General features: G+C 48.8%; 5 protein-coding genes across 5 annotated transcripts; 2 read left to right on the plus strand and 3 right to left on the minus strand.

Moving 5' to 3' along the window:
- Positions 1-409: 409 nt before the first annotated feature.
- EI90DRAFT_3092389 (uncharacterized protein) lies at positions 410-4730 on the minus strand. The gene is given in 9 exon segments (XM_039062440.1): positions 410-468; positions 513-545; positions 556-847; positions 962-2099; positions 2124-2188; positions 2241-3815; positions 3870-4020; positions 4070-4215; positions 4275-4730. 7 exon segments carry the CDS (start codon positions 4443-4445, stop codon positions 560-562), a joined length of 3534 nt encoding a protein of 1177 aa, XP_038908216.1. The 5' UTR covers positions 4446-4730; the 3' UTR covers positions 410-468; positions 513-545; positions 556-559.
- A 1944-nt stretch (positions 4731-6674) lies between these two features.
- EI90DRAFT_603144 (uncharacterized protein) lies at positions 6675-7057 on the plus strand. The gene has a single exon (XM_039067855.1). It carries the CDS (start codon positions 6794-6796, stop codon positions 7004-7006), a length of 213 nt encoding a protein of 70 aa, XP_038908217.1. The 5' UTR covers positions 6675-6793; the 3' UTR covers positions 7007-7057.
- A 3058-nt stretch (positions 7058-10115) lies between these two features.
- On the plus strand, positions 10116-10433 carry EI90DRAFT_2950289 (uncharacterized protein; the record flags this gene model as incomplete). Its single annotated transcript, XM_039055391.1, has 1 exon — positions 10116-10433. A coding segment is annotated over one exon (318 nt), but the record flags the coding sequence as incomplete, so codon positions are not given.
- Positions 10434-10861: 428 nt separating this feature from the next.
- Positions 10862-15253, minus strand: EI90DRAFT_3159781 (uncharacterized protein; the record flags this gene model as incomplete). The annotated part of the gene is made up of 5 exons (XM_039066246.1): positions 14832-15253; positions 14623-14768; positions 14421-14571; positions 12792-14366; positions 10862-12754 (listed from the first exon to the last, which is right to left on the minus strand). The coding sequence occupies exons 1-5, from the start codon at positions 15000-15002 to the stop codon at positions 10862-10864; spliced, it is 3936 nt and encodes a 1311-aa protein (XP_038908219.1). The 5' UTR covers positions 15003-15253.
- A 9749-nt stretch (positions 15254-25002) lies between these two features.
- EI90DRAFT_3022766 (uncharacterized protein) lies at positions 25003-25794 on the minus strand (the record flags this gene model as incomplete). Its single annotated transcript, XM_039057809.1, has 1 exon — positions 25003-25794. One exon carries the CDS (start codon positions 25792-25794, stop codon positions 25003-25005), a length of 792 nt encoding a protein of 263 aa, XP_038908220.1.
- Between the last annotated feature and the right edge of the window lie 2008 nt (positions 25795-27802).

The following is a 27802-nucleotide window of genomic DNA, read 5'->3' on the forward strand; positions in this document are numbered from 1 at the left end:
GGGATGAAACTATGTAGCAGGTTTTCGAAGGAGCAGATAGATCGGAAGTGCGGCTGTTGGTCTAGCTGGGTCATATTGCCAAAGTGTATATATAGTGGCAGCATTGATTATGCCACGGAATTGGTGGTAGTAGGCTGTAGACACTGAACGGTAGTCAGCTCGAAGAGCGCAGATTGTGGAGTCTTGTCGAGGATATGTGCCGAAGAGTCGAACAACTACTTGTCATTCTCTGACGTCCATGAGTCAAACTGGAACATCATAATCGATCTACCCCATGGTTCGGACTTCCCACTTCACTCAAATGCAATGACAATGTGGCTCCACAGACATTCGTTCTACGAACTACTTGATTGTGGTGTCAGGACATAACCTATCCAATTGAAGCTTATGACGTGCTACAGAAAGTTGTAGAAAACCCGTAAACGTTTCATCAATAGTCCCAAACCAAAAATCAATGTCAACCCCCCAAACTGAGCTGTGTGCACTACAAGTAGCAAACAAGGGAATGCAATGAAAAGGGAAATAGGAAGGTCCAAGGTCTCAGGGGGACCCAAGTTGTTCAGATTAGTGCCCCGGAATCACGTCCGAGGTTAGAAAGAGCGGTGCGTAGTGTGTTGAGTGACCTATCCAAATCCGAGGTGTGTAATCCTGGGTTGATGGAAACCAGCTCACGGTAGAGTTTGACACTTTCCTGGATGAATGGGAGCGCCTCCGAGTGCCGTCCAAGATTCGAAAGAGCGCCATATAGACTGTTGAGTGACCAAGCCAAATTCGGAGTGTATGATCCTGGGTGAACAGCAACTAGGTCGCGCCGGAGTTTGACGCTTTCCTCGATGAATGGGAGTGCCTCCGAGTGCCGTCTGAGGTTTGAAAGAGCGAGATATAGACTGCTGAGTGACCAAGCCAAATCTGCGTTGTATGATCCTGGGTGAACGGCAGCTAGGTCGCGCCAGAGTTTGACGCTTTCCTCGACGAATGGGAGCGCCTCCAAGTGCCGTCCAAGTTTCGAAAGAGCGTTATATAGATTATTGAGTGACAAAGCCAAATCTGGGGTGTATGATCCTGGGTGAACAGCAACGAGCTGGCGGCAGAGTTTGACGCTCTCCTCAATGAATGGGAGCGCCTCCGAGTGCCGTCCGAGATTCGAAAGAGAGAGATACAAATTGCTGAGTGACCCAGCCAAATCCGGGGTGTATGATCCTGGGTGAACGGCAACTAGGTCGCGCTGGAGTTTGACGCTTTCCTCGATGAATGGGAGTGCCTCCAAGTGCCGTCCGAGCTTCGAAAGAGCAATATATAGACTGCTGAGTGACCGAGCCAAATATGCGTTGTATGATCCTGGGTGAACGGCAACTAGGTCACGCCGGAGTTTGATGCTTTCCTCAATGAATGGGAGTGCCTCCAAGTGCCGTCCGAGCTTCGAAAGAGCTTGATATAGACTGTTGAGTGACAAAGCCAAATCTGGGGTGTATGATCCTGGGTGAACAGCAACTAGGTCGCGCCGGAGTTTGACGCTTTCCTCGATGAATGGGAGTGCCTCCGAGTGCCGTCCGAGATTCGAAAGAGCGAGATATAGACTGTTGAGTGACCAAGCCAAATCTGCATTGTATGATCGTGGGTGAACGGCAACTAGGTCGCGCCGGAGTTTGACGCTTTCCTCAATGAATGGGAGTGCCTCCGAGTGCCGTCCGAGCTTCGAAAGAGCGATATATAGACTGTTGAGTGACCAAGCCAAATCTGCGTTGTATGATCCTGGGTGAATGGCAACTAGGTCGCGCCAGAGTTTGACGCTCTCCTCAATGAATGGGAGCGCCTCCAAGTGCCGTCCAAGTTTCGAAAGAGCGCTATATAGATTATTGAGAGACAAAGCCAAATCTGGGGCGTATGATCCTGGGTGAACAGCAACGAGCTGGCGGCAGAGTTTGACGCTCTCCTCGATGAATGGGAGCGCCTCCAAGTGCCGTCCGAGATCCGAAAGAGCTAAATATAAAGTGCCAAGTGACATGGCCAATTCCGGGGTGTAGGACTCTGAGTCCATGGAAACAAGGCAACGGCAAAGTACAACTGAATCCTTTGCTACCTCATATGCCTCCCTGAATCTTGAAAAGAATTGCAGGTTCGACTGGAGCCAGATAAGCACATTGGCCAGCATGCGGATAGCATCTTTTGACCTTTGGTCAACCACCAACTGCCAGGAAAACGTGAGCTGATTTTTAATTAACACAATTGATAATCCACACCTTAGGCCAGTCAGGGAGTATCGAGATGCTGATGTAGCCTTCCATTCTTACGCAGACTTCAACCCAGCGAGTGGCTTCCTGACTGAGAAATATGCAAACTGATTTATCCAGCTCCTGCGACCGTTCCTGGACTTCACTGAGGTGATAAACTATGTAACGACATGCGTAATGCAAGTGCTTGGATAACTTCTCTGGGGGAATGCGCGGCAGTTCATCCTTTTCGTACAAGTCCTCAATCAGTCCAAGGCCCTCTAAAGAGGAGAGATCCTGATTCAGAATCTCAGTACATCGGAGGGCAATTCTCGCATTCTCCTGTCCCACATCTACCGGACTGCAACGAAGGCTGATTGATTGGGGATCGATCCGTTCTAGTATAAAGTCGCGGAAAGATTGGTGTAAGATGCGAATCGGATTGTCAGGATCCTCAAGTCCTGACAGGAGAGGTGCAAGTTCAGCCAACGTATATCGAACTGACGACTTCAAGAACGGTGACAAAATTGCATCCCAAGCTGCAACAGACAGAGGCTGTTGTGCAACGAAGATTGCCCCCATCACAACCGGATAGTCGTGCCCAAAATCTTCATCTTCCCAACCACACTTTTTTAGAATGCTTGAATACAACCGATCCATCATTCCCTCAGCAGAAACCGCCGATTCCTTCACCCCTGTGCCGAGCAGCCCCTCCAGCGTCCGAATAGGGTCCTTGCTGGCCTTCCTCATGTAGCGAAAAATGGTACTGATCCAAATAAACAGGCCACCTGCTTGTTCCAAGATTCCCTTTACCGTTTTCTCCTCGTCCTCAAGCTTATGCTGCATATCGGGATGACAATTCTTCAGCGTTTGCAGCTGGGAACGTATGTATGTAGCGCAGTCCTGCACGTTTGCGTCATCCAAGAGATCAATGGAAAGACGATCGATAGGGAAATGGGATGAGAGGAAGCGATTGACACGATCGAATTGTCTCGATGTGATAAAGAACTTTATGGGGGATGGTAATTTAGGAACTTCTTCCCGAAGAATATTTGCAAGGGACTCAAATGCTTCATCGTCACATTCATCTAAAGCATCGATGATGACCACCAGAGGATGGTCCGAAAGTGGAGGCTTATGCAGGAGGGGTGAAGCCACCAATCTCTTGAATTGCATCGCGAATGGTGCTGTTGAGAGTGTAGGGTCGTCCTGAAGGGCAGAGATAATGGAGGAGCGATAAACCTGATCGCGCTTTGCTAACGCTCGAGCCATCCCGCTGAACAGACAATCAGGCCGCGACTGTTCGCCCGCCTTGAAAAAGAAGCTTAGCAATAGGGAACGCTCCCTTGCACATCGTTCTGCAATCGTGTGCGCAATCGAAGTCTTGCCAGCGCCGGCCACAGCGCTCAGCAATGCCAGCCGATTCTCGCTATCCGCGGTGTTACGACACCAGGCCATAATATGTTCAATGAGATCGACCCTAGTGCCTTCTAGGCAAGCCTGAGTTGAATCATAGTGGGCGATATCGGGGTATCGGAGTCTACCAAGAATCGAGTCATCTTCCATCGCCGACAATTTAACTCCAATTGTTAGGTTCGTCCTGAGCTACATCGGCAGAAAATAAGAATGGTTATGAAACCACGCCGAGACAAAAATTACCTGAAACGACGCCAATGCTTTGTTAAGATCCTTCTTTAGCGAATCAATTCTTCCCGGATCTCTCAAGTGGGACAATGCATTGATTAAAGCCGACCGCTTCTCTATTTTTGTACGTCTTTGTTCGATTTCGGACTTGATCCTCTGTAGCACGCTGGGGCTTGATGTGAACACGAGGACTGTCAAAAATGGATGAAACTTACCGATCGAGCTTTTTAGCGCTCTCCACCCATGGCTTTGCCTCTTCCGTTGACGGATCATAGGACTCTATGGCTGCAACTACTTCAGCCACGTTGTCCACAACGTATTTCCCAAAGTCCTCCCATTCCTTATTATTCTCCTTGAACTTCTACCCAACCCAAACCATGAGCCTTTGTCCGCGCGAACCCAGCATGAATAATTACTAACTTGAACCTCGCTAATGATGAAGAGTGCGCCGCCAGTCGCGCTCTTTAGAGGAGGGCACATATCAGCCGCAACGTTGATGGCTGTGAGAATTGGTATCGCCATATCGCCTCCCGCTGCGATGATCTCATCGATCTTTCGCCTGAGACCTTCAGCTTTTTGTCGCAGTGACATGATGGTCGATGTTGATAAGTGGATGGAGGAGAGAGATCTTTGGGCGCTCAACACACGTGGTGAGCCCCTAAATGCTCAAGGCCCGTGAGGCCTTTGTACGATTATGGAAGGATACTTGGATGCATTGAGCTAGTGAATACCCAGGGCCGTCTATCCGTGTGGGCATTTAATTATTGGGGGGCAGATGATCATAACGATCGAGTGTATGAGGACCGGAATCAGGCCCCTCAGAAATGCAAGCAGACTGAGCACCGAATAAAAACTCCATACGAGCTAGCAAGAAACGGATTGCACCGTGAGGCTCAGCGGCAAGCGCCGGTGGGATCTTACTGTGTCATCAGCGCCACCGTCTCTCGATTCATTGAAGTCGTTCTCTGCCTTCGATGTTCTTTTGTTTTCATTAAGCGCCTGTTTTTGGACTAAGTACACCCTGGAAGTGCCCACTGCAGGCGTTCCGTAACCATCCCCCCCAGACGCGTCATTAGTTGAACGCTTGCCAATCAGTGAATATAATTACACCTACAGTACTAGCTTTAGTTTCGACACCTTCCGTTCCCCACCTGTATTATGCATGTTCCTTTGCGGGCACATATACGGTGATGTGTGGTTGTGGAATATGCATTCGCACTCAGCTCGTCGCTTGTGTTATATCGAAGTGAACTGCTATCACTATGCGCCCGCTTAACCCAGCGAAGCTCAGCTAAGCATAGCTTGGTAGTCACCGCAATCCATAGCACCTCGGGATAGTACAAATTGGTTGATCCGGACTCTGGGCAGAACATCATGTATGTGGTAATGCGTAATTGGAAACAAGGACCGGACTAATCAATTGTCTATCCTCAGCAGTAGTTGACCCTGTTGAATGCAATCTGAGCCAGACCCGGGAGCATCGCACATGAAAAAGGCGCGTGCCAAGGAATGTTCCAAATTTAAATAAACCACTGCAACACACCCTCAGTTCTTTGTCAGTTTGTTCTTGGCATAGGACCAAAAACCGATCGCGGAAACAAACTCCTCTAGGCACATGTACCCTGATCACCAGTACATTTATGTCATGTTCAAACGAATGATACCCGTGCCATGCGGGATCGACTTCCAGGCAAGATCGCTCATGGTAGTAGCACTAGATATGGTGCCGTACTCTCCGCTGCTTGTAGGTTCTGAACGGTTCGTGGATACTTGTATTTTCGTTTCTGACACATTCCTGGAACGTCTCCCGGTTGTGGGCCCCAATAGAGGAACAATCCTTTTTTGCTGTGATCAGAGAGTTCAGGGAGTCATGGAGCGCAGATAGGTCCATCAAGGTTCTATCGTCAGCCTCGTCGATGCCCAGCTAGCTGATTTATATGATTGTCTTCTTGTCTGCTGATAAAACCTCTGGGCATCGTAAGCGCCTCGTTCAATTGTGCGCTTCTTTGGGGTCGGTAAGGGGCGACCCTGGGCCTCCCACCGGTTGTTGAACCTTCATCGCAATCAGTCCCTGTCGTTTTTCACCCTTTCCTCTGCGGCTAGAATCGACAATAACATCATCGATCCAATAGCGATTACTGCGACGGATATACATAGAAAAGCAACACCAGGGCCGTCGCGTGATGTTTCATGTACAAACATTCCTCGACGTTGCTAATTTGACACATCAAACATGAGGGCCAGTTATGTGAAACCAGACTTCTTGGTTTCCTTGAAGAGACATCTCAAATTCGGAGGGAACGATGGTATTGGGTACTACGGTCGGATGGGATAGAAATTGTTTACTTTAATCTCGTTCAGGAACATGTCCAGTGAGTGGTAGAATGGTCTCCCGATTCGAATTCAATCTGCCTGGGTCTTTTGTAAAGGCATGACGGTCTAGAACGGATCTGACCCAGGGAGTTCTGAAAATCCAACATTCAAGAGTCCTTTGCAGTCCCTGAATACGAATGCTGACTCCCGGAGACGCGAAAGCGGAATCCTGGGCAATTGATCTGAAGCATTGGAGGCCCAGGGCTTAACACTGCAGGTGGGTACAGGATTCTAGCATTGCTCATCGTCGCATCGTTCGAGATAGCCATTACACTCCCAAGAGAGAGTAATCCCAAGTCGCCGGTCCCTCCATTCGTTCGGTCGAGCATTCACAGAAAAGAGCAACGTGTGCAAAGTAGTTCACATAATAGCAGCGACCTTTACGAGGTTCCTGGGCAACAGCATTTGAAGAGGCATTCCTCCCAACTCTATCGATATTTACCTAGGGACTTATTGACTGAGATGGCCTAGGCGGTAATATATTTTGCTGCGGAACGGTGCATCGTCTTTGGCGGTGGCTTAGCTCGTTGAATGCAATCCGGACCATCGGGGCACCGCGGTTCCACATGAAAATGGGGTGCTGTCATCCCGGTTTCGTGGCTTGGTATTATTCCCTGGCGTACCCAAGCTCGGGGATGAGCCTGAATGACTTCCCTTCTACACCTGCTGAGGATCCGCGCCTCGTCTCTCACATCTCTCTCGGATGTAGCTCCCGAGTCATCATATTAATCCTCATGGTTTGCGGAGTCATTCTAACACACCGCCCTCGTGAAACTTGAGAGCCTTGGCATATTGGTCCAGTGCACACGTCTTAATTCTTACTAATGATTTAGGAACGCAAACGCCTTCGGCTGCTTGTGAGGAGCAGCCATCTTACTCATCTTATGCCCCGGGTGCGAACGCCGCACTGCTTGATACATAGTGGGTTGTAAAAACACGATTAAAGCGGCACCACATGCCCAAAGATGCGTTTCCGACCAGCAGGATAGTCCCATCATCGGGGAATGCTCTTAATATAATATCTTCCTCCTATCATGACAAGGCTCGGTTATGATAGTGACACCGTTGATGAGTGCATCGACAACACTGAACGCACACGCATGTGAAATTTCTCATCTCACTATGTGAATATATGCATGGAAGCCCTTCGCGTGTGTCAGCTCACGACATGCCAATGGGTGCATACCTATTTATCGAGTATGAAGAGTCGACCAATTAAGCTGCTTGAACGACGTGGTCATGGAGAGTCTTTCACCTTACCGAGACATCGTTTCCCTATTAGCAACAAGAGCGCGACGAGAGGGAAAGAGCAATAAATAATTTGTGTCAGGGTGTGTTACCTTTGGCGGGAAGCATCCCGTGTATTTACTTTTTTGGCTCTTTCCTGTTTTTCACTCTGTTCGCTGATTGCGTGTTGTTTTTGTTTTCCGCCACCATTCGAATCCTGATCTCCACCTCAGTGTATAAAAAGAAGGGGAGGCTCAAACCTCACTCCGCCGTCAGCGGTGAGATATTGCTTGTGTCTCGGCAAGCGTCTTTCGTCACCCCAAAAAGAAAAATCCACCACTTGTCACTCAGATGTCGGGACCGGTTGTTGAAATTCCAACATGAACATCTCTTGGCACCCTATTTTCATGTGCAACTGCACCCCGATGGTCGGGATTGCAATCAACTAGCTGAGCCATTGCCAAGGATAATACAGCATGATTTATTATTCCGCAGCGAAATATGGGCCATCTCAGCCAATAAGTCCCCAGGTAAAGAGAGTTTCGAGGAGGAATGCCTCTTCAAAGCTATTGCTCAGGAACCGTGCAAAAGTCGCTGCCATTCCGTGAACTACTTTTGCAAATGCCGTTGCTCTTTCCCGCTCCTCGACTCAATGAATGGAGGGAGCAGAGCCGGCGACTCAGAATTACTCTCCCTCGGGAGTGTAGATGAACAGTACTATAATCCTACACCCGCCTCGTTTTCAGTGGCATCGTCACCTGTGTGAGCGGTGAGGTAAGCTGCGTCTCCGCCATTTCACCTACTGCACTTGCGAACGAAGCACTAGGGGAGCGGTGAGATCGCGACACCAGTGATGAATGCCGACATACCAGTTGAAATGATCTCAGGGACCTTGAGAGTAAGGATTTGCCACGTTGTCACCGGTGCTCGGCCACAGGCATGCCAAGAGGGCTTAGTTCGTGATCGTATTGAGCCTTGACTCATTCGTAGTGCTTCAGATCCCTTGGCGCCCGCATTTTTCATGTGCGACTGAGCCTCGGTCTGATCCGGACTGCATTCAACTGGCTAAACTACTGCAGAGTGTGCGACTAGATGGGCGCCGAAAGAGTGGTGTCCCGACAGCCCCGACAACCGCTGAGGTCTCTGAATTCGCAAGCAACCTGGATTAAACCCTTTTATGCAGTGAGACACGTCAGCGACGTAGTTCGTGTATAAAGAGGACCACGCGTCATAGCCTTTACCTTTAAACATTCAAAGGAGTACGAGGGCTTGGGAATGTCACAAAAATTGGCACCAGCAGTAATTAGCGCTGCAATTTTATGGTGACTCGGTGGATACTCATGTAATCCGATTTCCATATGTGTATGCGTGGAACGACCGTGACATTCTGCAACCCGGGCAAGAGCTCTGTGCGCCTCCACTTCTTAAGCTCGCTCACACTATCCACCACGGGGTCATGATACCAGCATACGAGGTCTGCTCCGTGACAATGTGGAAGGGTTGGACGAAAATGGAGGGAGAACGATCCATTGACCGACAGTAGCTTTGGTGGAAAGATCAAGGTAATGCAGCCTCCCAGAGGCGCAGGCAGGAATAGCAAGGCAAATGATTGGGATGAAACTATGTAGCGGGTTTTTGAAGGAGCGAAGTGCAGCTGTTAGTCTAGCTGGGTCATGGGCATTGTCAAAGTGTATATATTATGGCCCGGATATGTGATTATGCCACGGAATTGGTGGTAGACACTGAACGGTAGTCAGCTCGAAGAGCGCAGATTGCGGAGTCTTGTCGGAAATGGGTGCTTCAACTACTCGTCGCTACTTGACATCAATGACTCGAACTAGAACATCATAATCGATCTGCCTCATGCTTTGGATTTCCTACTTCACCAGGCGATGGCTCCACAGGCATTCGTTCCACGAACTGCTTGATTGTGGTGTCAGGATATAACCTATCTGATTGAAGCTTATTACTAGAAGGGCCGCTTACGCAGCCACGACCTTGCTTGTGGGAATTTGAACCCGTGGCAGAATAACAAGTATTCAAATTGCAGGGAAGAGACGCGCACAATAACGTTGTCATTTTGGCGGGCGGTGCGGTGTGGAGAGAAATTTTTACATAAGAGTGTATCACACAACAGTTGAAAACCTAATGTTGATGGCGTTGACATTTAGTGGGTGAGAAAGAAGGCCCAGGAAACGGGCGCTCAGAGGGCGACCCATCCTTTCCTCAGCCCTTGACCCACAGGGAGAGACTATGTTGGACACAAATGAACGAGCACCTGAAAATAACATCTCTTGAGTCAAGCTGGAGCGATTACTTGCTTGTGTGCTAGCCAGGACGCCACCAATCACGCCACCGATTAAGCCTTCAGAATCCCTGCGAGTTTTGAAGCCTGAAGAGTCACTGAATATTGTCGACGCAGGAGGAGTTGATGATGTTGTGATGACTGAGATAATGGTAGACGAGCCAATGGCAACGGCTGTTGTAGTGGTGTAGACAGAAGGTGGGGGATTGACAACAGGTACGTTAAGGATTCAGACACTCCGAAAGAGTCAATAAGGAAGAAGTGGCCAGAGATCGGGTGGATGTTGTCGATGGGAAATCGAAGACAGTGAAGCACCGACAGCTGCCTATGACAGGGGCATATGGTTTCACAGATTATCTCAAGGCCAAACAATCCGGCATGTCATCATCGATCTTGCACCTCCACCAACAGGAGGGCTGACACCATTCAACACTTATGTGGCGTTATCGCGAAGCTCTGGCCGTGACACGATCCGACTTTTGCAAGCATTCAATGAGAGGCTCTTCAGACAACCAGCAAGTCCAATCTTGGAGGTAGAAGATGAAATATTGGGGAAGGAGACGCGCACCAGATGGGAGAGGACTCAGATGGCAGAGTGGCAGAGTGGCAGAGTGGACAACGGATCGAAACCACATAATCACGACCTTGTGACGAATAAACGAATAAACGAATAAATTCACGAAATGAATGGGACATGTAAAAGCACGTGAAGAGATCACGAGTCAGGATTCGTAGTAGCCAATGGGACGAGAGATCGGTGGGGTGGGAAAGTGAAGATTCCCACGAATTGTGGACCCGGAAAGTGACCTTGCAAGCAAGGTAACGTGCTACATCGAGTTGTATACAGTTGGGTTACTTACCTGCACGGAAACATGGGCAATAGTGGGTACAAATAAATGAGTTTTCTTGATATTATGATATTATTAAGTTAGGATCACGATCAGTTGTGAACCGAACAGTCAAGAAAACCTGTAAATATTTCATCAATAGTCCCAAACTAAAAATCAATGTCAACCCCCCAGTATTCTCAAATTGCACTACAAGTAGCAAACAAGGGAATGCAATGAAAAGGGGAATAGGAAGGTCCAAGATCCCAAGTTGTTCAAATTAGTGCCTCAGAATCACGTCCGAGGTCAGAAAGAGTGGTGCGTAGTGCGTTGAGCGACCAATCCAAATTCGAGGCGTGTAATCCTGGGTTGACGACAACTAGCTCATGGTAGAGTTTGGCGCTTTCCTGGATGAACGGGAGCGCCTCCGAGTACCGTCCGAGATTCGAAAGAGCAAGATATAGATTATCGAGTGACCAAGCCAAATATGGGGTGCACGATCTGGGGTGAACGGCAACCAGCTCGCGCCGGAGTTTAACGCTTTCCTCGATGAATGGAAGCGCCTCCGAGTGCCGTCCGAGATTCGAAAGAGCACCATATAGACTGTTGAGTGACCAGGCCAAATCTAATCCTGGGTGAACGGCGACTAAGTCGCGCTGGAGTTTGACACTTTCCTCGATGAATGGGAGCGCCTCCAAGTGCCGTCCGAGATTCGAAAGAGCGTGATATAGACTGTTGAGTGACCAAGCCAAATCTGGGGTGTATGATCCTGCGTGAACGGCGACAAGCTCACGCTGGAGTTTGACGCTTTCCTCGATGAATGGGAGTGCCTCCGAGTGCCGTCCGAGATTCGAAAGAGCGCCATATAGACTATTGAGTGATCGGGCCAAATCTGCATTGTATGATTGTGGGTAAACGGCAACTAGGTTGCGCTGGACTTTGATGCTTTCCTCGATGAATGGGAGCGCCTCCAAGTGCCATCCGAGATTTGAAAGAGCGTGATATAGATTGTTGAGTGACCGAGCCAAATCTGAAGTGTATAATCCTGGGTGAATGGCAACCAGCTCGCGCCAGAGTTTGACGCTTTCGTCAATGGATGGGAGTGCCTCCGAGTGCTGTCCAAGATTCGAAAGAGAGATATATAGATTGTTGAGTGACTGAGCCAAATCTGGGGTGTATGATCCTGGGTGAACGGCAACCGGCTCACGCCAGAGTTTGACGCTTTCCGTGATGAATGGGAGTGCCTCCGAGTGCCGTCCAAGTTTTGAAAGAGAGAGAAAAAGATTGTTGAGTGACCGAGCCAAATCTGGGGTGTATGATCCTGGGTGAATGGCAACCAGCTCACGCTGGAGTTTGACACTTTCCTCGATGAATGGGAGCGCCTCCGAGTGCTGTCCAAGATTTGAAAGAGAGAGATATAGATTATTGAGTGATTGAGCCAAATCTGGGGTGTATGATCTTGGGTGAATGGCAACCAGCTCGCGCCGGAGTTTGACGCTTTCGTCAATGAATGGGAGTGCCTCCGAGTGCTGTCCAAGATTCGAAAGAGAGAGAGATAGATTACTGAGTGACTGAGCCAACTCTGGGGTGTAGAATCCTGGGTGAACAGCAACCAGCTCACGGTAGAGTCTGACGCTTTCCATGATGAATGGGAGTGCCTCCGAGTGCCGTCCAAGTTTTGAAAGAGAGGGGAATAGATTGTTGAGTGACCGAGCCAAATCTGGGGTGTATGATCCAGGGTGAATGGCAACCAGCTCGCGCCAGAGTTTGACACTTTCCTCAATGAATGGGAGTGCCTCCGAGTACCGTCCGAGATTCGAAAGAGCGAGATATAGACGGTTGAGTGACAAAGCCAAACCTGGGGTGTATCCTGGGTGAACAGCAACGAGCTGGCGGTAGAGTTTGACGCTCTCCTTGATGAATGGGAGTGCTTCTGAGTGCCGTCCGAGATCTAAAAGAGTCAAATATAAAATGCCAAGTGACCAAGCCAGTTTCGGGGTGTAGGACTCTGAGTCCACGGAAACAAGGCAACGGCAGAGTGCAACTGAATCATCTGCTGCCTCATATGCCTCCCTGAATCTTAAAAAAAATCTCAGGTTCAACTGGAGCTGGGAAAGCAGATTGGCCAGCATGCAGACAGCATCTATTGACCTTTGGTCAACCACCAACTGGGATAAGTTCATTAATGCAATTGATAGTCCACACCTCAGCCCACTCAGGGAGTATCGAGACACTGATGTAGCCTTCCATTCTCACGCAGACTTCCACCCAGCGAGTGGCTTGCTGACTCAGAAATGTGCGAACTGATTTATCGAGCTCCTGCGACTGTTCCTGGATTCCACTGAGGTGATAAACTATGTAGCGACATGCGTAATGCAAGTGCTCGGATAACTCCTCTCGGGGAATGCGCGGCAGTTCATCTTTTTCGTGCAAGTCCTCAATCAGTCCAAGGCCCTCTAAAGAGGGGAGATCCTGATTCAGAACCTCAGTACATCGGAGGGCAATTCTCGCATTCTCCCGTCCCACATCTACTGGATTGCAACGAAGGCTGATTAATTGGGGATTGATCCGTTCTAGAATAAAGTCGCGGAAAGATTGGTGTAAAATGCGAATCGGATTGTCAGGATCCTCAAGTCCTGACAGGAGAGGTGCAAGTTCAGCCAATGTAGATCGAACCGACGACTTCAAGAATGGTGACAAAATTGCATCCCAAGCCGCAACAGACAGAGGCTGTTGTGCAACGAAGATTGCCCCCATCACAACCGGATAGTCGTGCCCAAAATCTTCATCCTCCCAACCGCACTTCTTTAGAATGCTCGAATACAACCGATCCATCATCCCCTCAGCAGAAACCGCCGATCCCTTCACCCCTGTGCTGAGCAGCCCCTCCAGCGTCCTCATGAGGTCCTTGCTGGCCTTCCTCATGTAACGAAAAATGGTGCTGATCCAAACAAACAAGCCACCTGCTCGTTCCAAGATCCCTTCTACTGCTTTCTCTTCATCCTCAAGTCTATGCCGTATATCGGGATGCCAATTCTTCAGCGTTTGCAGCTGGGAACGTATATACATCGCGCAGTCCTGCACGTTTGCATCATCCGAGAGATCTATAGTAAGACGATCGATATGCGGGTGGGATGAGAGGAAGCGATTGACACGATCGAATTGTCTTGATGTGATAAAGAACTTTATGGAGGAAGGTAATTTGGGCACTTCTTCCCGAAGAATATTCGCAAGGGGCTCAAATGCTTCTTCGTCACACTCATCTAAAGCATCAATGATGACCACCATTGGATGGTCAGAACATGGATGTTTATGGAGAAGAGGCGAAGCCACCAATTCCTTGAACTGCATCGTGAATGAAGCCGTTGAAAGAGTCGGGTCCTTTCGAAGAGTAGAGGTGATGACAATGCGGTAAACCGAGTCACGATTTGCCAGAGATTGAGCGATACCGCTGAATAGGCAATCAGGTCGGGACTGTTCACCTTCCCTGAAGAAAAAGCAGAGTAGCAGAGTGCCTTCCCTTTTACATCTCTCTGCAATCGTGTGCGCGATGGAAGTCTTGCCAGCGCCGGCCACAGCGCTCAGCGATGCCAACCGATTCTCGCTATCCGCGGTGTTATGACACCAGGCCATAATTCGTTCAATGAGACCAACCCTAGTGCCTTCCAGGCAAGCTTGAGTTGAATCATAGTGGGCGATATCAGGGTATCGGAGTCTACCAAGAATCGAGTCATCTCCCATCGCCAACAATTTAACACCAATTGTTAAATTCGTCCTGAGCTGCATCAGCAGAAAATAAGAATGGTTATGGAACTATACCGTGGGGAAAATTACCTGGAATGACGCCAATGCTTTGTCAAGATCTTTCTTTAGAGCATCAATTCTTCCCGGATCTCTCAAGTGGGACAATGCATTGACAAAAGCCGACCGTTTCTCTACTTTTGTGCGACGTTGTTCGATTTCGAACTTGATCTTTTGTAGCACACTGGAACCTTGATGTAAACACGAAAACTGTCAAAAAATGGATGAAACTTACCGATCAAGCTTTTCAGCGCTTTCCACCCATGGCTTTGCCTCTTCCGTTGACGGATCATAGGACTTTATGGCTGCAACTACTTCAGCCACATTTTCCACAACGTATTTCCCAAAGTCTTCCCATTCTTTCTTATTCTCCTTGAACTTCTACCCGACCCAAACCATTAATTAGCCTTGACTCACACGATCCCAGCATGAAACATTACTAACTTGAACCTCGCCGATGATAAAGAGTGCGCCGTTAGTTGCGCTCTTTAGAGGAGGGAACATATCAGCCGCAACGTTGACGGCTGTGAGAATTGGTATCGCCATGTCGCCTCCTGCTGCGAGGATCTCATCGATCTTTCGCCTGAGACCTTCAGCCGTTTGCCGCAGTGACATGGTCGGTGGATGGAGGAGAGAGATCTTTGGACACTCAACACACGTGGTGAGCTTCTAAATGCTGAAGGTCGATGAGGCCTTTGTGCGACAGTGATACTCAGATGCAGTGCCGAATAATATCGGGGCCGCATATCCGTGTGGGCATTTAGTTAAGATGATCATAACGATCGAGTGTGTGAGGACCAGCATCAGGCCCCTCAGAAATGCAAGTGAGAACCGAATATCCGTGCAAGCTAGCAAGGACACTGTGAGGCTCAGCGGCAAGCGCCGGCGGACTCTTCTAATCGCTCGTCGCTGCATGCCGCTGTCATATTAATTACAAAAGGCCCACCGTCTCTCGATCCATTAAAACCGTTCTCTGCCTTCTATTTTCTTTTCATTACGCGCCTGTTTTTGGACTGTGTAGGCTCTGGGAGTCCGCACTTACTTGTGTCATATAAATGTGCATGCGTAGCGAACTCTCATCACTATGCACCTGGGCTCAGCTCGGCATAGCTTAGTAGTCGCCACAATTACTACCTCCACATAAAATCCTCAGGATTTTACGACTCGGTCGATCTGGACTTTGGGTAGAGCATTGTATGGTAATGCGTAATTGGAATCAAGGACCAGTCGCACTTTACATCATCTCCTTGTTGCATTTACCCTCAACGATAGTTTACCCTGTGGAATGGAATCCGGGCCAGATCCGGAAGCATCGAAGCTCGGTTGCACATGAAAAATGTGTGTGCCAAGGAATGTTCCAACTTTAAACCACTGCCTCTCGGTTTTGTGTCACTTCCAAGATCCCCGAGACGATTTCCTCAAGTGCTATGTCGGCATTCGTTGTCGGTATCGTGATCTCATCTCCGCCCCAGTACTTCGGGGTGCAATCGCTCGTTTGCAAACTGCTGTAGGTGTATGAAATGGTGGAGGCGCCCCTTCCCCCGCCAATCACAGTAATGAGAACACAAGGTCGCCGGGAATGCGAAGGCACAGGGTTCGTTCGTTTTGTGCCGCCCATTTTACCAAGTACCCCATTCGCCACCGGATATATCTCTCGGGATGGCCATTCTTCCAATGGCGACGACCCGGAATTTCAGGACCCTGTCCATCATTGTACGAGAGTTCTCATCGCAGCAGTATGTACAAGATGATCTGGTCACATTGTCAGGACATTCATGTTCAAACGAACGATGCCTGTGTCTATGCGGGATCGACTTCCACTTGTTGGACAGGCAAGATTGCTCGTCATAGTAACACTAGATATGGCACCGTACTCTCCGCTGCGTATGGATTTTGGGCGGCTCGTGCAGCTGCTTCACATCCATACGGTGGGATGCATACTTGTATTATCGCTTCTGACACATTCCTGGGACGTCTCAGAGCGATCCATTTTGCTGCAATCGGTGAATTCAGGCAGCCATGGTGCAGATAGGTCCGCCAAGGTTCTATCGTCAGCCCCTAGCTTGCTGATTTATATCATTGTCTTCTAAAATCGGGGCCAGTATGGGGCGACCCTGGGCCTCCCATCGATTGTTAAACCTTCATTACAATCAGCCCCTGTCATTTTTTACCCTTTCCTCTGCGGCTAGAATCTACGATAACGTCATCGATCCAATGGCAATTACTGTGACAGATGAGCAACATCAGAGCTATTAAATGATATTTCACGTACGAACAATCCTCGACGTCGCCAATTCGATACATCAAACATGAGGGCGAATTGTGTGAAACCGATCTTCTTGGTTTCCTTGAGGAGATATCTCACCTTCGGAGGGAACGTTGGTGTTGAGTACTATGAGGCGAGCGTTGAGAACTATCGTCGGATGGGATAGAATTTTATCTCGTTCAGCGACACGGCCCAGTAAGTGATTGAACGGTTTTCCGATTCGAATTCGATCTGCCTGGGTCGTTCGTAGAGGCATAGCGTTCGAGAACTGATCTGACCCGGGGAGTCCCGAAGATTCAACATTGAGGAATAGACACTTTGAGTCCTTTGCAGTGGGGTCATACAGTCCCTGGATACGAATGCTGATTCCCGGAGATGCAAAAGCGGAATCCTCAAATTTAGCCCATGGGGACACTGACGGGCCTGGGACAATCGATCTGAAGCATTGGAGGTCCAGTGCTAACACGCAGATATAGGGTTCTAGCATTCTCATCGTCCCATCATTCGAGATAGCCATTGCGCTCCCGAGGGAGAGTCGATCCATTTGGTCTAGGAGTGTTCGCGGAAAGGAGCGACATCTGCACGTAATAGCAGCGACCTCTGCGTGGTTCCTGAGCAATAGCTTTGAAGAGGTATCCCTCTTTAAACCTACCATCGATATTTGCCTGGGGACCTATTGGCTGAGATGGCCCAGGTGGTATATAGTTCACTGCGGAACAGTGGACCATGCTGAATTATCCTTGGCAATGGCTCCCATCAGTGTGTAGTTGCACATGAAAATGGGATGTTCCAAATTCAAACGAGGTCGGAGGCTTGCAACCCTCCAACAACGGGAGCAAAAATTGGTCGCAGGACAGAACCCTCCTGGCGTGACCTGCAAGCACCAGCGGTTAGCGCTGCAATTATTTTAACTCGGTGCATATCACAACTTTTGAAGGAAAGGACAGATGGCTAGTGGATTGGGTTTGTAAATATTTTCACGGTGCGAACCTCGCATGCTGTATTATATTATGGCCTTGTTGCGGATAGTAAGAATTAGGAGGTCGAGGGGCACAGAGCTCTTGTCCAGGCTGCAGAGTGTCACGGTCGTTTCACGCATACACGTGTGGAAACCGGTTTACATGAGTTGGGATTAATTGCTCATGCACCATTTGGTATGAGAGTGCTTGATGATACGATAGCGCAGATCCAAGCCAGGTGAAACGAAGGGGGTGCGCTAGTGCGGATCTACGTAATTCTAAGCCATGCGTGAAAATATAATAGTCGATCATCAAAAATGGTTCTGGCAAACACTCGGACTTCCCACTCCACGCGAACACAATGGCAATGATTTGACAGGAGGATACGGCTACATGCATGGAGTTGTATATACGGCTTCATTGCATACAAGGGTGTGCGGAAACGTGGACAATAGTGACAGGTAAAATAAGTGTTCTTGATATTATCAAGTTACAACCACGATCAGTTGTGAGCGGACAGGCCAAGAAAACCCAAAAACGTTTCATCAAACTAAAAATCGACGCCAACCACCCACTATTCCCAAACTGAGCACTCAACGGGGCTGTCAGCATTATAATACAGGTAGTGAGAGAATGAAACGAAAATGGAAATGGGGAGGTCCGGAAGTTCGGAAGATGTCCAAATTAGTGCCCCGGAATCATATTCGACCTTGAAAGAGCGGTGCGTAGTTTGTTGAGTGACATGTCCAAATTTAAGGTGTGTAATCCTGGGTTGACGGCAACTAGCTCACGGAAGAGTTTAACGCTTTCCTCAATGAATGGAAGCGCCTCCGAGTGACGTCCGAGGTTCGAAAGAGCGTCATATAGATTGTTGAGTGACAAAGCTAAATTTGGGGTGTATGATCCTGGGTGAACGGCAACCAGCTCGCGCCGGAGTTTGACACTTTCCTCGATGAATGGGAGCGCCTCCGAATGCCGTCCGAAATTCGAAAGTGCGCCATATAGACTGTTGAGCGACCAAGCCAAATCTGCATTGTATAATCCTGGATGAATGGCAACTAGCTCGCGCTGGAGCTTGACACTTTCCTCGATGAATGGGAGCGCCTCCGAGTGCCGTCCAAGATTCGAAAAAGCGTTAAATAGATTTTTGAGTGACAAAGCCAAATTTGGAGCGTATGATCCTTGGTGAATGGCAACTAGCTTGCGCCGAAGTTTGACGCTTTCCTCGATAAATGGGAGCGCCTCCGAGTGCCGTCCGAGTCTCGAAAGAGCGCTATATAGATTGTTGAGTGACCAAGCCAAATCTGCGTTGTATGATCCTGGGTGAACGGCAACGAGCTGGCGGTAGAGTTTGACGCTCTCCTCGATCAATGGGAGCGCCTCCGAGGGCCGTCCGAGATCCGAAAGAGCCAAATATAAAGTGCCGAGCGAGCTGGCCAATTCCGGGGTGCAGGACTCTGAGTTCACCGAAGCAAGGCAACGGCAGAGTACAACTGAGTCCTTTGCTGCTTCATACGCCTCCCTGAATCTTGAAAAAAATTCCAGGTTCGACTGGAGCTGGAAAAGCACATTGGCCAGCGTGTAGATAGCATCTTTTGACCTTTGGTCAACTGCCAACTGGGAAAACATGAGCTAATTCCATTAACACAATTGGTGATCCACACCTTGGGCCACTCAGGGAGCATCGAGATACTAATGTAGCCTTCCATTCTCACGCAGACTTCAACCCAGCGAGTGGCTTGGTGACTGAGGAATGTGCGAACCGATTTATCGAGCTCCTGCGACCATTCCTGGACTCCACTGAGGTGATAAACTACGTAACGACATGCATAATGCAAGTGCTCGGATAACTTCTCTGGAGGAATGCGTGGTAGTTCATCTTCTCTGTCCAAGTCCTCAATCAGTCCTAAGCCTTCTGAAGAGGAGAGATCCTGAGTCAGGATTCTGGTGCATCGCAGGGCAATTCTAGCATTCTCCCGCTTCACATCCACTGGACTGCAATGAAGGCTGATTGATTGAGGATCGATCCGATCGAGAATAAAGTCGCGGAAGGATTGGTGTAGGACTCGAATCGGGACGTGAGAATCTTCAAGCCCTGAGAAGAGAGGGCCAAGTTCGGCCAACGTATATCGAACCGACGACTTCAAGAAAGGCGACAAAATCGCATCCCAAGCTGCAACAGACAGAGGCTGTTGTGCAACGAAGATGGCTCCTATCACGATTGGATAGTCGTGCGCAAAATCTTCATCCTCCCAGCCACACTTCTTCAAGATACCTGTATATAACCGATCCATCATCCCCTTAGCAGAAACTGCCGATCCCTTCGCGCCTGTGCCAAGCAGTCCCTCCAGCGTCCTCATAGGGTCCTTGGCAGCCTTCCTCATGTAGCGAAAAATGGTACTGATCCAAATAAACAGGCCACCTGCTCGTTCCAAGATCCCCTCTACTACTTTTTCTTCATCCCCGAGTTTATGCCGTATATCGGGATGCCAATTCTTCAGCGTCTGCAGTTGGGAACGTATGTACGTCGCGCAGTCCTGCACGTTTGCATCATCCAAGAGATCTATGGTAAAACGATCGATATGGAAATGGGATGAGAGGGAGCGATTGACACGACCGAATTGTCTTGATGTGATAAAGAACTTTATGAAGGACGGTAATTTAGGCACTTCTTCCCGAAGAATATTGGCAAGAGGCTCAAATGCTTCTTCGTCACATTCATCTAAAGCATCGATGATGACCACCATAGGACGACGGGAAAGTGGAGGCTTATGCAGGAGGAGTGGAGCCACCAATCTCCTGAATTGCATCGCAAACGGTGCTGTTGAGACTGTGGGGTCGTCCTGAAGAGCAGAGATAATGGAGGAGCGATAAACCTGATCGTGGTTTGCTAACGCTCGAGCCATCCCGCTGAACAGACAATCAGGCCGCGACTGTTCACCGGCCTTGAAAAAGAAGCTCAACAACAGGGAATGCTCCCTCGCGCATCGTTCCGCAATCGTGTGCGCAATCGAAGTCTTGCCAGCACCGGCTGCAGCAGTCAGCAGCAGGACACGATTCCCGTCCCTGGTGTTGTGGCACCAGGCCATGATACGGTCCGTCAGACCGACCCTAGTGCCTTCTAGGCACGCCTGAGTTGAGTCATGGTGGGCGACATCAGGGTATCGGAGTCCACCAAGAATCGAGTCATCGTCAATGGCCGGCAATTTCACTCCAACCGTTAAATTCGTTCCAGGCTGCATTGGGAACAATCAGAGGGATTATGGAACGACACCGTGAAGAAAAATTACCCGAAACGACGTGATTGCTTTGTCAAGACCCTTCTTTAGGGAATCAATCCTCCCCGGATCTCTCAAGTGGGACAATGCATTGATTAAAGCCGACCGTTTCTCTATTTTTGTGCGTCTTCGTTCGATTTTGGACTTGATCTTTTGTAACGCACTGAAACTTGATGTAAACACGAAGGCTGTCAAAAAATAGATGAAACTCACCGATCAAGCCCCTCAGCGCTCTCCACCCATAGCTTTGCCTCTTCCGTTGACGGATCATAGGACTTTATGGCTGCAACTACTTCGGCCACGTTGTCCACGACATATTTTCCAAAGCCCTCCCATTCTTTCTTATTCTCCTTGAACTTCTGCCCAACCCAAACCATTAGCCATTGTTCGCGCGAACCCAGCATGAATAATTTACTGACTTGAACCTCGCTGACGATGAAGAGTGCGCCACTAGCCGCGCTCTCTAGAGGAGGGCACATATCGGTCGCAGCGTTGACGGCTGTGAGAATTGGTACGGCTATATCGCCTCCCGCTACGAGGATATCATCGATCTTTTGCCTGAGACTTTCAACTTTTTGTCGCAGTGACATGATGGTCGAAGGAAAGAGACCTCTGGGCACTCAACGGTGAGCTTATAAATGCTCAAGGCCCCTGAGGCCTCTGTACGGTTATATAGATGTAATTTAAGTACTGTGTGCCGGAGCTACTTATCCGTGGGTAATTGAATCGATGGGGGACAGATGGTCATGCATAACGATCAGGTGTATGAGGACCAGTGTCAGGCCCCTCAGAAATTCAAGTGGACTGAGCACCGAATACGAACTTACGAACTGGCAGTACCAAGAAACCTGAAGAAGGGTTGCCACGGTCGCTGAGGCTTAGCGGCAAGCGCCGGCGGGATTCCCTCCCAGGCCGGTGCTACTCGCCTCCCAAGTCCCCTATTTCTTCTTCTTTTTATTATGTGCCTGTTTTATGTAAGTACGCCCTGGAAGTGCGCACCCCAGATGTTCCGTAACCATACCGTCGATCTCTCATTCCGCTCTTGGGCTGTTATTCAGTGTCGACTAGGGTGCTTCCAACTAGGGGTGCCACGGTTCGGTTCGGTTCGGTTCTGGGGCCATTTTTTGAGAACCAGAACCAGAACCGGTTCCACATTTTGGTGATAATGTCGAACCAGAACCGAACCAGTATCTGAACCGAACCGAACCCCATTTCGGTTCTGTTATGGTTCGGTTCGGTTTTGAACGGTTCGAACACGCATTCACTGCCGACAAAGTTATCTATTGCAATTATGCATGTATAAGTACTCAAAATATGCAATTTTACTTCATCATTAAGAGTCCCTTCTCTCTGTAAGACTGGCTTCATATTCCCGCCATTCCTGAATCTTCGCAGCCTCCACAGTCTTCCTTGCTTCCCGTTCTTTAAGGTAATTCCGCTGTATATCAGCTTTGGCAATCTGAATGGCACCAAGGTGCTCGGGAGTAAGGCAGCTCCGATTTTCACTGTCTGTGTGTTTTGCACCAGAAAAAGCCCTCTCACACGGGATGGAAGATGCGGGGACTGAAAGGAGATCCCGGGCAATGGATGTCAGAATTGGATATGTAGGGCCTTTGTTCTAAAAAATTATACAGTCAATCCAGAGAGCAGTTGAGACAAAATGTCGGTGACGCTACCATCCAGAAATCGAGAATGTCAGTGCCGGGTGGTTCAAGCGGGTCATTAAGGTAACGATTAAGTTCTGCATGAGGATTGTCGCTTATTATTTCTTGGGCTCGCCGAGCTTGACTGGCTGCAAGGCGCCGTGAAAATCCATACACCTCATCAGCTGAGAGGGCAGCTGGAATCATCTGTACATCGGGTCCATCTGTTCCGAGTTCATTTGCATTTGGGGCACTGGATTGTGCCGCATATGCGGTACGATACTCGAGAAACTGTAATACTTAGGTAAGTTACATTCAGAGACTCAGAGATTTGGTACCTACAATATTTTGCACAGTCTGCATCGCTTTCTCTCGAAATGAAGATGCAAAATAATGCTTAATATACGAATCCTTTATTTTCGGATCAAGAACTAGATTGAGAGCACGCAAGTGGATACATATCACATCCCACATGAGAGGTTTCGCGATGACATACCTGTGCTGAGAACGGCAAGAGGGGACACATCTGTCTCATCATAATACTTGCCCAAAAGAGCGATGCCGGCATTAAGGGCATCAGAGATACACGCATATTTTGGTGTCTTTTGCATTCCCTCCCAGCTGGTAATAAGTTGTTCGTACACTGAGAGCAAGCGCGTAGCACTCGAGACCTTTGATGTTCCGGAAAATGATTGTTGAGCATGAGCGGCAACCTGTCAAGATGGTTACCTGGATATTCCTATAAAGCAAAAATTTCACGTACCTTAAGTGCATCAACAATTAATCCCATAGTATTCCAATCATTATCGCTGAATACCCATGTGCTATATTTGGGTGTACGACCCTTTGCCTTTGGTACGGAGTCTTTGCGATCCACGTGTTCGAGGAAATGCATAATAGCCTATTATAAAGTAAGTGAAGCACACAATAACAGGCTGGCACTGTCATACAGGTCGCAACTCAATAAATCGGCTCAAAAGTAACAACCAGGACCCCCAGCGTGTATTTCCGTACATGATGAGTTCCAATGGTTTGATAAATACTTTGGTGCAACATTCTCGTAAATAATGCTTTGCACCGGGGGACTTGCGGATCTGCCACAGCTCTGTGTTAAATATAAATTTGTTGCTGTGGAATCATAACTCACACGAATGATTAAAGTGCGAACACGGATTAACAGTGGCCCAATTAGGATACCTTCCATAGGGGAGATCTCAAGACCGGAGAGATCGATCCCATCATCATCATCGGTGTCGCGAGGCTGCATGCCAGTATCACCCAAAAGAGTAGTGATGAATGATTGTTGGGCCAAGTTGACAATGTGGCCCATGCATCTGGTCAATGCACAGTGTAAGTCAGGAACGCGACCATAATGCCAAACATCACTGGCAAACCTGACGCAGTAGCGGGAAGCAACCCATCTGGTGTTGTGTTCCTCACTGAGAATATCGCCCATAATATGCATTGCTGCATCGTTTGTTGAAGCATTGTCTGATGCGATGTAACCAATCTACTCATTAATTAAATTGTAGCAGTATCGGTAAGAAGTTAGTTGAATACTCACCTTTGCCGCTGGTACCATTTCTGTGATCTCTGCTAGCAATACCTTTGCAATGTTTTCACCTGTGTGAGGCCCATCAAGCTCACGGAAAGACATTAGCTCTGAGTGAACATTCCATTTATTGTCCAAGAAGTGACACGTCACCCCGAGAAAGCCCCTCATAGTCGCAGATGTCCATGCATCGAACGAAAAATGAACCAGACCTGGTACCTCCTGTATCAAATAGTCAATCCACATCAGCAGCTATGATGAGAGGGGTGGAAACATGCCATGAGCTGCTTTTTTAAGTCCGCTGTGACAGTTTCTGACCGCTCCATAATAAGTTTGGTAAGTTTTGTCCGGTGAGGAAGGTCCTTCTCCTTGTAGTGTGGGGAACTATCAAGGCCTGCACGGGCTTGATATCTCATTAAATCACGAAATGAGTCTGAATCAACGAAGTCAAAGGCCTAGGGAAAGTTAGTTTTATTGATCCGGGAATAGTCAAAATAACACACAAGATCATGCTCAATGATCAAGTTCTCGATTCTATGAAGTAACCCCTCCACAGTCCATGATATCTCATCTTCAGCTAGGCGATAGAAGTTTGTGATCCGTCGTTGGTTTGTCCTGTGATTCATGAGGGTGGTCCCGAAACAAATTGAATTGAATCTGAACTTACTTGCTGGCCACTAAAGCCGCCTGTCGTACCACATCCGGTATTGCTCTATCATCAGGTGCAACTCCAAGGGTGTTGCATTGCCTCATATAGAGGTCCCAGTGATCCCCCCCACTACGACTGATATGTTTGCGAAGTGTGCTGGAGCCAGAACTTGCTGAGAATCGTGGTGTTAAGAGTCTTGACCGGTCCCCGTTGTCGTGAGCAGATCTATTTCATAATGTTCACCCGGACCACTGACTCTATTTGGCACTTACTGGCATACTCGGCATACCCGATAGCTCCCTTGGTCATCATGAATAACTTCAGTGAACACCGTCTCGAGGTCTTGCATTCTTCGCGCTTTCTGAGACTGCTTGACTGCAAGTGCAGCCTGTGCATCTTTGCAGGCAAACTCGTCTTGGTTCTCATTAGCCCCAGGTGCATCCTCTTCCCAAACTCCAGCCCCTCCACCCAGCTCCGCATTTTCAGGTGCAGAGAGAGGTTTGAGTGCCTTTGTTGCATTATCAATTCTGGCCCGCTTCGGGGCCTTCTTCACCTGGTGACGCCCACGCTTCGTACTCTGTTCCGTGGTCAACTCTCCATCCGATGTGGAGGAATCTCCAGACATTCCAGCATAGATTGATTTGATGGGTCGTTTTGCATTACTCGGTAACTTGGGATTGTCCAATTGAAGACCATTTTTTGAGAAAGCTGCGAGAGTTTTCTGGGAAGCACCAATGCCCAAATCTTTGTTCCGGAAAGCACTAGATTTGTTTTTGTTTTTGGCAGATAGTTTTTGTTGCTCGAAAGCTTCAATCGGATTTTCACGAGTAATATGTTTCACAACCCGCTTAGGCCGCTGTGCCACTCGATGAGCCGCAGGCAGGTCATTATCTGGGTTGTACCCTTCAGAGTTAGAAGGGTGGCTTGGCTGAACATCCGAAGGACTGAATACAAATTGATCAGGTTTGTCCGCAGCATCACGAAGTTTACCATCCGGACCCAGCATTGGATTTTCTGGGTCTGTATGGAACTCGCTTTCATCGCCAGAAGAGGTCCCCATTGGTAGGATTTGCCAAGGATTTGCCAGAATTGTACCGGTCCGAGACTACTGTATAGTTAAATTTCCTTTTCTTTCAAATTTTCGGTCAACTCCGAATCATCCGACGAAAATGTAAAATTATCATAAAGAAATGCTTCCTGCAATATTGATTCAAGAGGGGTTACCTGTTCTTCTACAGTTCTGCGGTTCAGTTTGGTTCAGAACCGGTTCACAACACCTTCCTGACTTAGAGAACCAGAACCGAACCGGAGCGGAACCAGATCAGAACCGAACCGTGGTTCGGTTCCAGGATGGTTCAGTTCACGGTTCAGTCCCGGTTCGAACCGGTTCTCTGAGAACTACGGCACCCCTACTTCCAACACAGATCCACTTGGTTGCCTCCTTGTGGACGCGTCATTTGAGTGCATTGGTCCCGCTGAACGTTTACCAATCAGTGAATATAATTGCACCTGTGGCTTCCGTTCCCCACCTCTATGCGTGATACGCGTTCCACATACACAGCGATGGGGTGCGGAATGTGCCCTCGCACTAGACTCCTATATATATTGTGTTATATGCACAAGCGAACTGTCATCACTATGTAATTTTAAGGACGACTGGGACCGCAGAATAATCAACCATCGTCTCCGAGTCCTTATCCTCAGCAATAGCTTAATCGGTTGAATGCAGTCTAGTTCAGACTGAGGCTCAGACGAAAAATGCGGGGTACCAACTGAAGGGACGTTCCAAATTCGAACCACCACGAATGAACAGGCTCAATACACCTTGGTTCCAGGAACGAAAACTGATCACGAACCAAGTCTTCTTGATGCCGACTTGACCCATTTGCAATTTCGGGACCTCAGATATGTTCTCAAACACACTGATTCTCGCTCGAGTGTTGGCAGCCAGGCCCCGCTGATTGTCTTCCAGAAAATCACACCGCTGGTCATGATCAGCAGGAGACTGAATACAGGTTGCGCTTCCTCAGTGCTTTAGTGTTTGATGGGCCACCCGAGAGTGAGTCGAAACAGATCTAGGGTCATGGTGCACGTCATGGTGCGCCGAAGCATCCAAGCAGAGCAACTCAGCAGCTTCCGTGGACCGAACCTGCACATTCTGCAGTCGATTAAGTACTACGGATTTGTGGTGCACACGAAATCCACGAAGTTTTCGTCGGCAGGCATCCAGCCAGTGTCCCACGCATCGAATTGCAATGCGTCCTCGCAGCGACTTCTTGCATTGTGAAGATAGCTCATTTCGGTCTGGAATCACCAGGCATCCTCTTGGACACAATAAGTACTAAGCCAAATGCAAAACTCAACCAAAGGGGCAGCAAAGCCGCATGTACCGCTACCTTGCAGGCCTCTGATATGTACCAGGAATGAGAGTCTAGAATCCCACCAGATGGGAGAGCGTATGGGGAATCTCGTTGGGCTGAATTGCGTATGACCGGGCCAGTAGAATAACAGTGGAGTGCAAGCCTTGGGATACTGAAATGCGAAGTCACAAGCGACCAAGTGTAAAGAATGTAGTGGTCCGTCCCAGTCAACACGCGAGGCCAGTGAGCAATGAGTGTTTCACATGTGGCTGCATACCGGGGAACAATTAAATAACAGTGAAGTCCGTGCATTATTGTCAACGAATGGAGAAGATCGAGAGCTAAGGACCTATAGCATGCCTCCTTCCTGACTATGATCGAGTGAAATTGAGTGGCCACTGGCGTCGCCTTTATTCTGTAAATCCAGTGGCGTAAGGACTGGACGTCGCCGCTCAGCAAGACCGTTTCCTTCGTCCTTAGATGACACCGCGCGATTTGATCTTATAACACCCGAAGCGGATGCAGAAACGAGCGATCCAGTACCGTCAGTTGTAGCACGACGAGTTGGTGTTGCCGTCAATAATGGGCCGCGTCGGTTGAACGAATCGTTCTGGAGTTTTGCAAACCGTGGACTGTGGGGTGAAGACGGGCCATCAAATGACGTCCATGAAGGGGAGTACATTGGGACAGAGGGACTAGGCAATGGAC

Source organism: Cantharellus anzutake (assembly GCF_015039405.1).
Source record: "Cantharellus anzutake strain C23 chromosome Unknown EI90scaffold_173, whole genome shotgun sequence".
Classification (NCBI taxonomy): Eukaryota; Fungi; Basidiomycota; class Agaricomycetes; order Cantharellales; family Hydnaceae; genus Cantharellus; species Cantharellus anzutake.